This window comes from Drosophila ficusphila, unplaced genomic scaffold, assembly GCF_018152265.1.
Source record: "Drosophila ficusphila isolate 14025-0441.05 unplaced genomic scaffold, ASM1815226v1 contig_791, whole genome shotgun sequence".
NCBI classification, from domain to species: Eukaryota; Metazoa; Arthropoda; class Insecta; order Diptera; family Drosophilidae; genus Drosophila; species Drosophila ficusphila.
In genome coordinates, this window is record NW_025064737.1 from 178,985 (window position 1) to 190,346 (window position 11,362).

Consider the following 11,362-nt stretch of genomic DNA (forward strand, 5'->3'; position numbering starts at 1 on the left):
ATGTTTACGCAGTGAACAATGGCAAGAAAACGTCATGTAAATTCTGCCATTTAATTTAGTTATGCCCGTGGCTGAAGTTCGCCTTCAGAATAAATCAATACACTTCCTTTTGTGGTTGGTGTTTTGCATTTGCCGCAAAAAATAAACATTCATGAATAATTGGCCAGCTGAAAGTAATCTACAAAGGCTTTACTATATGAAATCGAAGCTGTGAATGCAGTCAGGCCTGTCATTGAATTAAACATTTGTTTTCGATGTGGCTTAACAATTTATGGGCATCGGAGTATGGTGCTTAAATCGTTTGAAAAAGTCTAAAGAGTTTTAGATGTTTTTATTTAGTTTGGAACTGTGAACAGTTTTTGAACGCACTCATCGAACACATTCCGCTCCAATTAATGCAACACCCGATTTTACAAAAAATTAAGACTTTCTTCCCCTTTTCTCGGCGCAGTCTAACAATTTTAAACTGCCACAGAATATAATTCACGCTTGAGTGGGCTTTCAACCTCGATAGCCAACTTCAATTAATGCCAAAGTTCCACCAATTTTAAAGCCGGTTCCCAGAAGAAAAGCCCTCGCACGGGTAAAAAATCACGGCAGAAGCTCTGGCATCCGCAGCTCAGAGCTATAAATTATAATTTCCGCATGCTGAGCTGCCCCCAGTCCCCATTTACGCTGCCCCATGCAACCATACCACCATACCACCATACAACCATACAGCCCTACCACCTTACAACCATACAACCAATGGCCTGGACTCCGTCCGGTCAGTCATGGTTTTATGATGCTTATAAAAAAAGAACTCTTGCCACTGCATGGCTGCAAGGTGTGCGCCAATTTCCGGCACATGTGAGCGTGTCGGTGTCTGCGCTTCTTTTTTCTACATATAATTTTAAAAATGTTTGGCCGACACCCATGCCGTGCCCATACATACATATGTTGCCAGAACAGGCGGAGAAAAAATTATAATTAATAGCGCTTGAGAAGAGAGTCACAAAAGAAAATAAGCCAAAATCATGCATAACTTAAAGCCAGCCACAAGCTGCCCATCGTGTAGCAATGGGCTTTTATTACTCATACGCACTGGGTGACCAGTGGCTGAATGGCATTAGCATTACTCACCCAGTTAAGTGAAATGATTATTACCTCTGGCCTCTTGGCAGGCTTTTATTAACATGGCTGAGCCTTATTTATAGGAGTCATGCATCATCCGTACGCACTTTCTAATCAAACTAGATTTATGATGTTTAATGGGCAGCGGATAACCCTTGGTGAAATAGGATTTACATCCCTACAGAACACCCCCACATTACATTTTATTTTATGACTCATTTGCATTGAGTAGCCGTATCCTTGGTAAGTTAACACTCCAAGGATAACACTTAGATACATTTGGTGAATTTATTGCCCATACAGACAGGGCAACCCTCATTTCAGCGAAGAAGATTTAACTCGAACACGGTGCAAATCGCGATTCCATCACCCGTTTAACTTTAACCTTGCGGCGGTACCTTTCGATTTTTCGCCACAAAGCCAATTCACATAAGCGATCCTTCATTTCTGCCCCATTCCCTCCGCACAATTCCACTTGCCGGTGTAATGAATGTTGTTTGTTTGCACAACATATTTAACAACAAGTAGCAATGCTGAGCAATCATTGCTTGCCAACTCGTTTGTTTTACCGACTGGGGTATTTGCACTGGCTGAGGAAGTTTGCCTTGGGGAAAGTATGATTAAGTCCTGCTGGGGACTTGAGTGTAACTAATGTACATCTTGAATGCTTGGAACACGTTTAAGTGCATAAAAGAGTATTTTGTTTTGTTGATTCAAGGCGACAAAGGGTTGAATTCTCTCAAGCATTTATTGTGAGCCACCTTTCCTTCCCTGGATACCAAAACTGTTGCCAGGATTGCTTTAATACTTTGAAATGTTCCTAATTATTTTAGAATGTGTTGTGTGAATACACTATAAATATTTACGTTTAAATAAATATTCTTCTTTACGATTGCTTCTGCTCGCTCCCTTGGCTTACTCTAAATGAATATTATTTAAAAAATGCAATAGCCAGAGTAAATAAATTTCCCATGATTTCCCTGATTACGTAGTCCATAACTTCCGACATCAAGATTTCGTGGCGCACACATAAGCACACACCCGCACCCGCACACACACACGCAGTTGGTGGGGTGTCTGTGTGTGCTTGCGGTCTTAGCACGCTGGTCGTAACTTCCGCTCAGAACGCACACCACTTGAGTTTTGTGTAGCATTGCAAAATGCATTTTATACGCAATAAAAATACACTTACGGGGTTTTTTACAGCTCGCTCGCTTTGAGCCAGCCCGCCACCGCCGCCACGCCCCCTTGCCCTCTACGCCCACGCCGGCAATTTCATTTCTTTTGGCGCCGTTTTCTACTATAATATTTCCTACTTACAAAATAAAACCAAAAGTCAGTTGGTCTGCCAGTGGCTTGTTTGTGTTCTGTTCCTCTGTTGGTTAAGGAAATTTAATGAGCTACTTACTGCCGTCGTGGTGCAGCTTTCTCTGCTATATGTATGTGTGTGTGTCTGTGTGTGTTTGCCTCACCCCTCGCAGTCCATCCCTCTCGCGTTACGATTTTAACAAGTCGGTTGTTAAATAAATTTAAATTATATTGTCGCTCCCTTTACAAGCCGTTTCCGCGGCTCGCTGGTCATTCGTTTGCCGTAGAACCACACAATTTTCCCGATTGCGTTTGCGTTGGAAAAGCTTGTGCTACAAGTTTATTAATACTTGGCCTGCCAGCGAACACTTAATCATCTCAATGCTGGAAGGGTCTGGGGCAAGGACCCTGTAAAATATATCGACAAAAAAGTGAAAAGAACTCGGGGAAAAACGAATGCCGAAAATAAACATAAATAAATTGCCTCATCATCGCATTTACCTGGAGGCCATATTTTAGCCCAAATGATTCGAAACTTTTGAGCCCAGGTAAAAGGCCTTATACACTTATGAGTAACCGAAAATTTCTGCCCTTAGAAATAAAAATTTAATCAGAAATTTCACCATCGGCAGTGCGGTTTCAGCAAGACTTGCCAGAGGTCGTAGTTTTAAATTTCCCATATTTTTGCAGCATGTCAAAAATGTTTTTCGAGTATTTTCAGGCATTTATTTGAGTTGCTAGCAAAACGGCTGAGATTGCAAGTTCAACTTTTACTTTTTTGCGCACACAGAACTGCAAAAAAACTTCTGCGACAAACTTAATTTTACCAGTCAAAACGAAACTAAAAACTCGGCACAGAAGGGTTCACTTTGCCTTTCAATAAGAGCATTCTGGGCCCTTTGCCGTTTGATTGGCAGCTTGATTATAATTTGCTGTCCCAATTTGCCAGAAGGAGTACGTATTTCAGTTGGAAAATTTGCTGAAATGCCCTTGGTCACTATGTAAGTGGATAGCTTGAGCCCCCCTTTGATTTCCATTTTGAATTAATTGTAGCATTCATTGTTCGGGACCAAATAAACATAATGGTAGCACAATCAGCAGACGTAAAAATCAACTGTCCTTTGGCATTTCGTGTGTTGTGTGTTTGCCCAGGCAATTGGCAATGCAGAGCATGCAAAATAGGAAATGCAAATGCTAAGTAAATAATGTCATTGGAAAACGGCAAATGCAAACGTAAAGCGGCAAGCGGCAAGCGGCAGGCGGTAAGCGGCATGTGGCATGCAGCAAAACGGCAAAACGGCAAATGATGTGGCCGAGGCACAATCGGCGGTAGCAATCAGCAGGGCAGGCGCAAATCGCATTATCCCGCACCCGTGGCCTTCAGTTATCCCGCCCACAATTGTAATCGAATGTGCTGCATTCGCAGGCACTGCGGACCTGCCGAAATGGATTTCCAATACTCCATTTTTGGCGAACACAACTAAAATTTACCGGCTCCTTAAACTCTCTCGCTTTTCGGCCATACAAATTTTCTAAAATGCATAGATTTTCGGGCCATTGAAAGCCATTCAAAGGCACGCGAGAGCCCGCGAAATCGACTTTGGCATTTGTGACGAGTGCATCCAGGCCAAAGTCATAAATTGCGCAAAAATCGGGAATTGCATTGGAGAGGAGGAATATGGCGGCTTTGGTATCGGTTCAGCCCGTGGGTCTGGTTTTTGGGTTGTGACAGTGCCAGTTTGGCTATGCATGTTAAATGAAATTATTGCTATTTTTTGGCCGGCCCACATGGCGTATGCGTAACGCTCGCCCAATTCATCAATCACTAAATTTAGCAGAATGTTCATGTTTTTTGTTTCTTTGTTAAAAAATGGTTTAGATTTATGCGATAGAAACGACGTACATTTTTTTGCGTGCAACAACTTGCTGTTTTGCTTAAAAATTCTTTTCGCTTTTGTTTTGGCCACTTAAGCTTAAATTTCGTTTTCAGTTCGGTAAGAGGGGCAAGTGTTTTGCTTACAAATCGTCGGCATTTAATCCAATTTTGTGTTCTGCCACTGCGTTACAAGTACTGTGGGAAATTTCAGGTTGGATGATGGCGCAAAAAATTAGTTTACATAATATAATGGGTTTAACAAGCAGCAACCGTGGCTTAACAAAACTAATTTGCTCGACTGCTTTTTAATCATGAAATGATTTAAATAAATTTACTTTTTGTTTAGGTTACGTAAATTGCCACGCACTAAATAAAAACTAATGCATTTAGTGCGGTAGAAGATAGTAAGTTAATGGTTTTTTGACACGTTCTTAATTTACGCAAATATAATATTTATGAACGGTTTTGCCCAGTTGCCCGGTTGTTTTTCCTGTCATGGTATTTGGGCGGATCGTTAGCGCTGCTGGCCATTTTAAATGCTGCGAACACAACTCAATTAAGCCTGTAACTGACGGAGGAGGCCAGCCTCCCACTTAGCCATTTCCATTCCATTCCAGCCCACCGAGCAGCTGAATTTCGCACAGCCACAGAGTTAGAGTGCGATTTTGGGCACACTCCATGCCAATCGACGGCAGCCGGCTGAAGTGGTAACGGTCGTGGTGGTCTTGGCCGAGTAGGGTTGTATTGGCCAGAATGTAAGGGTCAATGGGGACACGATGGGATGGGATGGGATGGGAGAATCTGTCTGCCCGTCTGGCAGGTGTACAAGTCGTTTTGCCACTCCATTGCAGTGGCTATAATGCCTGTGTGTGAGTGTCCGTGTGCGTGTTAATTACATTTGGCTTGCATTTGGGCAAAAGTTGCCCCTCAAAATTGAATTACAAGTTTTTCGCTCGCCAGCATTTAGCAAAAGTGTTTTTTGTTTTCGTTTGCGCAATTTGACCACACATTGCCAGAGAGTTCAGAGAGTGGGGAAATTTTCTCTTTATTCCATTTTGCCAAAAGTTTGTGGCCAGCGATTGCAGAAAGAAAATAGTTTAAAGAACCGATACTGAAATTAACTTAAGCCTCTTTAAATCATTTAAGGAACATTTAATTTTCGTCGTTTCGCTACTTTTCTACCTTTTAGGGTAAAGAGTTCTCTTTTCGATTCGAGAGCGCATTGAAGAGAAAATGGTACCGCGATAAGGATAAAATCATCGCTAATAAAACTATTGCGCAACCTTACGAAGCATATAGTAATTTATGCTCTCTCGGTTACTTCGTATGATTGTTATAAATAATATTGTGTAGGTTGCAAAACAGGCAAGTTTTAAAAGTAAGCTTTTATTTGATATTACATGTTAAATTGTTCAAAAGTGCAAATTCCTTTGCGGTAGGAAATATTGAAAATGTTGAGCTTCTCGCATTTCATGTAAAATTGGTTGCCATAATTTTGTTGTAGCGATGCTGCTCTTTAGGAGAAAGTTTGCAAAAGTCCTTTTCAAACATCTTCAGCTCCTTGTGTGTATGAAGCGGCGGCCAAAGTGAGGTATAAGCCATGGTTCTATAGGAAAACAAAAAATATATTTTATTTCTGATAAGTTATAAGAAAAAGCTAGAACAAACTGTGGTAAAGAATAGATCTTCCTAAAAGTCCATCATTTAAACACCTTTACATATAAAATTACTTTTCTGCATCTTAATATTGGGTCCTAAAAGATCTACCAATTTAAAATTGACCTTTCACCTTTATAAAATTTTGGTATGCGGGTTAAGTCTATCCTTCCAAATAGCTAAACTTCCAAATTTTGTTCAACTTACCGAACGAACTGCCAGGCGTTCTCTGCCGTGGACTGATTTTCGATCAATAGATTAATCTCCCTTTTAAACTGGCGGGCGTATTCCCGCCTAGAATTGTGGTAGCGCTCGATACATCGGATTTGCCTAATATGAGGAGTAATGACTAATTAATTTTTCCAATACTTGTTAAAATTGTTGTGATTTTACAGAGGTATGCGGTGCGTTGAAAATGTGGGCTCATGCAAGGGGTCCCTGTCGTCGTCGAATTCGGTTTGGTAAGTAGGCATGTATATATCTTGTTCCATATCTGCGTAAACGGCATCAACGTATTGCTTATCATCCTTGTGCCGCTTTGTCATGAATTGGAACCAGTTTTGTGGCACGTCGCTCGGACTGTAGGAACCCCCCACAAAGGAAGCGAAGAAGGAACGCATTCCCATGCTCATCCTCTTGTCCTCCATCAGCTTTCGCTTTTCCTGCATTGCGGTCTTTCGCTCAACTGTTTGGCTCATTTTGAAGCTAGGTTTTAAATATATTTTTATTTCTGTGGACGAGTTTTAATATTGGTTCTGTTTACTGAACTATTTTTGGTTTGAATCTAATCAATTGTATTATTCGACTGATCTCAAAGCTTATGATTGTTTTAAACTATGCTACGCTGATGACTATGATTTTTTCTTAACCTACTATTCTTATGGAGTAAAAGTGAGTTTGTAGTCAGGTTTTGGGGCGTATATTTGAGTGGGTTTTTTTTGAGATGTATTAAGAAATATTTAATTCAAGCAGAGGAGCAAAATCGGGATATAGAAGATAGTTCCATTCTCAACAGGTCCGTTGCACAAATTAGGTTACAGGAGGAATTCTTTTTCTACAAAATTCAAGAATACTAAAGTACATATATTGCTTTCAGAAATTACATACACGATTTAACAGGAAGAAGCTGAACTGGAAAAAAAGGAGTTTTTATCAAATTAAATTTTTCTTCACGGTAATAACAACCAGTTCAAAGATTTTTTTTTTAAATTTTCCTTTAAAATCAGTGAACCCGTAAGATTGGTTTTTAAAATTGTAGTTGTTGTGGAACCTTATTTCAAGAAGCATTTTTTTTTGTATACCCCCTTAAATTGAATGCTTCATGAACTATTTTCAAGGTTTGGTTCAAACTGTTTAAACATTTGTTGGGGAAGTTTGGTCAAGAAACACAAGCCCCGAAGCCGTCCCGTTCCTTTGTCCGTGCTAACTGGTTCCTGCAGGCATCATTAACCTTTCCACACTCCACAATTAATGAGCCAAGCCATTGTCTACTTTGTTTTCCAGCCTCGCTGCGCCTGAAACGCAATCAGCCAGCAAACAAGTGCAAACTTGCAGATGGGGAACGCGGCAAAACCAGAAAAGCGTTGCTTGCATAATAGAAATTCATTGCCAAATTGCATAGAAAATCGTTGAGGGCGCTAAGGCGCTAGGTGCCGCTGGGCAAGTTGGCCGCATCTCGAAAGTTATTCCGCTCCACTCTTGCCAACGGAGAACAGCGGGTTTAATTACCGCAAACGGCGCTCGGCTGTAAGCGCATTACGTATACGCAGCGTGGCAACAGCAGCTGATAAAATCGCATTGAATGCAAGTTAATTAAAAGATGGGCGCCCTGGCCCGAAAAACACTCTTGACTCGACTTTAATTAAAAATTATTTGAACAAAAGCGGCCTTCGTTTCGCTCCTCAGGGTCGAATCGTCTCCTGGATCCAGTCCATGTAGTCGGACACCCGAGTATAGACTCCCGGCCATCCCTCCAGTCCGCAGCGGTTGCCGAAGGAGACCACGCCCTCCTGGAACCAGGCCTGGTCGTAAGCCCTGCGCATCAGGGGACCTCCGGAGTCTCCATCGCAACTGTCCCGGTAGAACTCCCCGCCGACGCACAATTGCGAGCTGATCAGCTGGATGTTCCGAGTGGCAAACTTTCGCGCACACGAGTCGTGATCGTTAACCGGGAGGTCCAGCCGCTGCTTGATGGTGCTCTTCCGGGCTGCCAGATAAGGATGAAGGGATGAAGGATTTTATTTTAAAATATTACAAGCCCAGGATTACAATTTATGTATTAATTTAGTTATTTCGAAAGATACATAAAGAAAATGACATAATGAATAAACAAATAATTGATTAAACAAAACAGTTTATGAATGTATTTTTGAGAAATTAAAAATTGTTTCCCGGTGACATTCAAATAAAGCTTCGTTTCGTAAGTAACAAAATTTTAGCTTTTATAATGACAAGTTTAGGATGTGTCAAAACTACCAATTCTTTTTCCTTGCACCATTGAGCTAATAAGTTTTAAAGCAATAAGCTGGCAAAATAATTTATCCAGTCATTGATACTTTTTAAGGATGAATATGCCTCACATAAAATTAGGGTACATTTAATTATTTTAACCCCTTTAATAAATAATCGATTTCAATTGATCTTATTTTGATATGGAAGTTTGATATCTTAAGTACTCTTTACTCTTTGAGGTACAAAATTCTAAAAAGATGTCAACTTTCCTATTTGCAAGCTTAGCATGTCTATAAGTTTCTAGTGTAGTTCTGATGATTGTAAGCTAATATGGAAACTATACATGTAGTTTTGCAGCGATTATCTTTAACTCAACTGAGCTTGGGCTGTTAAGTTGGAATATTTAAAACTCACCGGTAGTTGTACGTCCCCATCCGCTGACTACCAAGATTTCCCCCGTATTGATGGCCTGTCGAGTGCTGACCAAAGGCAAACACACCGGTTGGATATACTCATTGAGTACGACGGGCCGATCAAGTCGCAATAAGGCGATGTCATGGGTGCGGTCCTTGTTGTTAGGATCATATTGGGGATGTACAATGGCCTGTTCGATGCCCATTTCAAGGATGGGCTGGTTGCAGTAGCCGTCAATGCAATCTATGTCTTTGCTGGTGTCGTACTCTCCCAATCGAACTGTAGTGCTGCAAGAAGGCAAACAAATGAATTAATTGAAACATTTTAAAATTGTCCTTTTTTTTTTTAAAATAATTAAATTAAAAAAAATACTTCTTTCAGAAAAGAAACTTTTTGTTATATTCATTATAAACTTAAAAAATGTATGACCGTGCATAAAGTTTATATGCAGCGTAAATTTATTATAAAAAATGGTTCTTAAACTGAAAATTCAAGTTATGACAAGTTTTTGTTTGAATAAATCTTTAAAATCTTAAAAACCTTATTTTTAAAAGAAGCAATCTTAATACAAATATTTATTTTATATTATTTTACCTAAGTAAAATAAAAAGTCGCAATGGTAAAGATAACTTAAGAAAAAGATGATTACAAATGGCTAAAAAATGAACTGAAGACTTTTGACTAAAAGTTTTTTCTGGCGGGTTTCGTAACACTTGAAAACAGAAAAAACTATTTTCTTAGCTAAAGACTGTGAAAAAACTACTTACAGGCGACCCACCGCCTTTTCCACTTCTCCAATGACGCAATGTGCAGCGGTAAGAACATAACGACTGTTGATCAGACTACCGCCACAACTGAGCTCTCGGCGTCCTCGACCTTTAAAAAGGCAATACTTTCATTTAATATTATGTTATTATTATGTTTTAATATTCAACTCACGATCCACATACTCCAGCAAAGCCATCCAGTTGAACTCGTCCACCGCTGTGTCGTTTCCATTGTAGACCTTGTCGCTGAAGGAGTGCGGACCACATTTTGGGGGAGAGGGCAACAAGTTGCCCTCACCTTGCTGGCCCTCTTGACCCTGATTAAAAATGGAAGGTGTCACCGGAGGAGCGGTTGAGGATGATTCCTGAGGCCCAAAGCTCCGATCATTTGTACAGCAAACATAAGGAGTTCGTCCCACACCATCGGAGCAAGTAGAGCTCCGAAGGAAATTCCTGTCCTCCGAACTGACGGAATTCTGCTGAACCACCGCAAGTAGACTGGGGCAGTCGTATATAGACCTGCATATTCCCTGGTTCTGGTTGGGATTTCTACAACCTGTTCAGAAAAATACAGGAGAATTTTATGACAGTTCATATTTGAATAGCTTAAAATATTGAACTGGGTGGGTCAGTGCTTATAATTCAACTATCCATTACTCAGCTGTTGCATAAAAATGTAAACAACTTAATTGAATCGGTTGTTAAACTTGATTTGCGAATATATAAAACAAGCGATTAAATATGAATCAGACAAAAATGTAAATATCAATCAGATTTGTCGCCCTAAGAACTAATGCACTTTTTATGTATTTTCGCTTATTATTTTGCATTGCAAATGAATTATGATGGAGTCAGCACAAGTTATGTTTGATTTAAAATTACACTATATGTAAAAAACAGCTCACTGATAATATTAAGAATATTTCATTGCCAACCGAAAAATGCGTCGATAATGTAATCTGCTGCGCGATGATCGGACCCATTAAATTATTCAGTAGTAATTAAAAGCACACGAGTGCAAGTAAGTCGTTGGCATGGGAAAGATTGTTGAGTTCAAGTCTGATTATCGCATTGAATCTCAGTTAAGCTACTGAACTTGGTAAGTACCGGTAACGGTTAATGAGTCAGCTCCGCGTGAATCACATTTAGCTTGGTACTAACTTCCTTGGGCCTGAACACTTTGAAGAACGATGAACGGCAGCAGGCAGGTGCTCAAAAAAATCCCAAATACTTGGCGTGTTGACCTCATCTCACGGGATATTTCCCACAATCCGTAATATCAAAATTGACAGCTAATCCAATCTAAAACGCGTCTTTGCGATTACGCACGTCGACCTCGAGCACAGAATCACAAAATCGGGAGGGAATCGTATAGTATAGCCACCGTTAAAACGCCGCGAGAAATGATCGCGACTTGCGAACGAGAGACCTTTAAATGCGATCGGAGATTATAATCCAATCGAGGTAATAAAAGTGAGAGCCGTGAGTAGAGCTTTCGAGCCGGTCGAGAGACTCAAGCTTGACTTGTCCCAGCTGATAGAGATCGTATTAAAGCTTTTGGGAGGCGTATTCCCATTGTGCTCACGCTGAGAACTATTTACAATTCTCCAAAGACCAAAATCTCTGTGCATCGTGAAGATACAAATGATTGGTGTTTTGTTTTGAGCAAATAAAGGTAACCGATATTTGCTAAGCCAAAAATATTATGGCCCTAAAATGTTTGCAGAAAAGGGTAACAAATTGTTATGGTCACATAATTGACCTCTTTATTCACTTT

At 40.3% G+C, this 11,362-nt stretch overlaps 2 protein-coding genes across 2 annotated transcripts; both read right to left on the reverse strand.

The window, feature by feature from the left end:
• Window positions 1-5,667: 5,667 nt before the first annotated feature.
• LOC108096109 lies at window positions 5,668-6,766 on the reverse strand. The gene is made up of 3 exons (XM_017197486.2): window positions 6,347-6,766; window positions 6,161-6,283; window positions 5,668-5,903 (listed from the first exon to the last, which is right to left on the reverse strand). The coding sequence occupies exons 1-3, from the start codon at window positions 6,649-6,651 to the stop codon at window positions 5,768-5,770; spliced, it is 564 nt and encodes a 187-aa protein (XP_017052975.1). The 5' UTR covers window positions 6,652-6,766; the 3' UTR covers window positions 5,668-5,767.
• A 1,028-nt stretch (window positions 6,767-7,794) lies between these two features.
• Window positions 7,795-10,999, reverse strand: LOC108096138 (serine protease 7). Its single transcript, XM_017197518.2, has 5 exons — window positions 10,747-10,999; window positions 9,758-10,141; window positions 9,586-9,694; window positions 8,819-9,105; window positions 7,795-8,159 (listed from the first exon to the last, which is right to left on the reverse strand). The coding sequence occupies exons 1-5, from the start codon at window positions 10,832-10,834 to the stop codon at window positions 7,855-7,857; spliced, it is 1,173 nt and encodes a 390-aa protein (XP_017053007.1). The 5' UTR covers window positions 10,835-10,999; the 3' UTR covers window positions 7,795-7,854.
• Window positions 11,000-11,362: the final 363 nt, after the last annotated feature.

Excerpts from the sequence above, each read along its gene's own strand:
- LOC108096109 (XM_017197486.2), bottom strand. The coding sequence starts at position 6,651 with ATGAGCCAAACAGTTGAGCGAAAGACCGCAATGCAGGAAAAGCGAAAG. Across the intron at positions 6,284-6,346 it reads TCAACGCACCGCATACCTCT|GCAAATCCGATGTATCGAGC; the intron begins GTAAAATCACAA and ends TCCTCATATTAG. Across the intron at positions 5,904-6,160 it reads AACGCCTGGCAGTTCGTTCG|AACCATGGCTTATACCTCAC; the intron begins GTAAGTTGAACA and ends GTTTTCCTATAG.
- LOC108096138 (XM_017197518.2), bottom strand. The coding sequence starts at position 10,834 with ATGAGGTCAACACGCCAAGTATTTGGGATTTTTTTGAGCACCTGCCTG. Across the intron at positions 9,106-9,585 it reads GAAAAGGCGGTGGGTCGCCT|CACTACAGTTCGATTGGGAG; the intron begins GTAAGTAGTTTT and ends GCCTTCTTGCAG. Across the intron at positions 8,160-8,818 it reads ATGGGGACGTACAACTACCG|CCCGGAAGAGCACCATCAAG; the intron begins GTGAGTTTTAAA and ends CTTATCTGGCAG.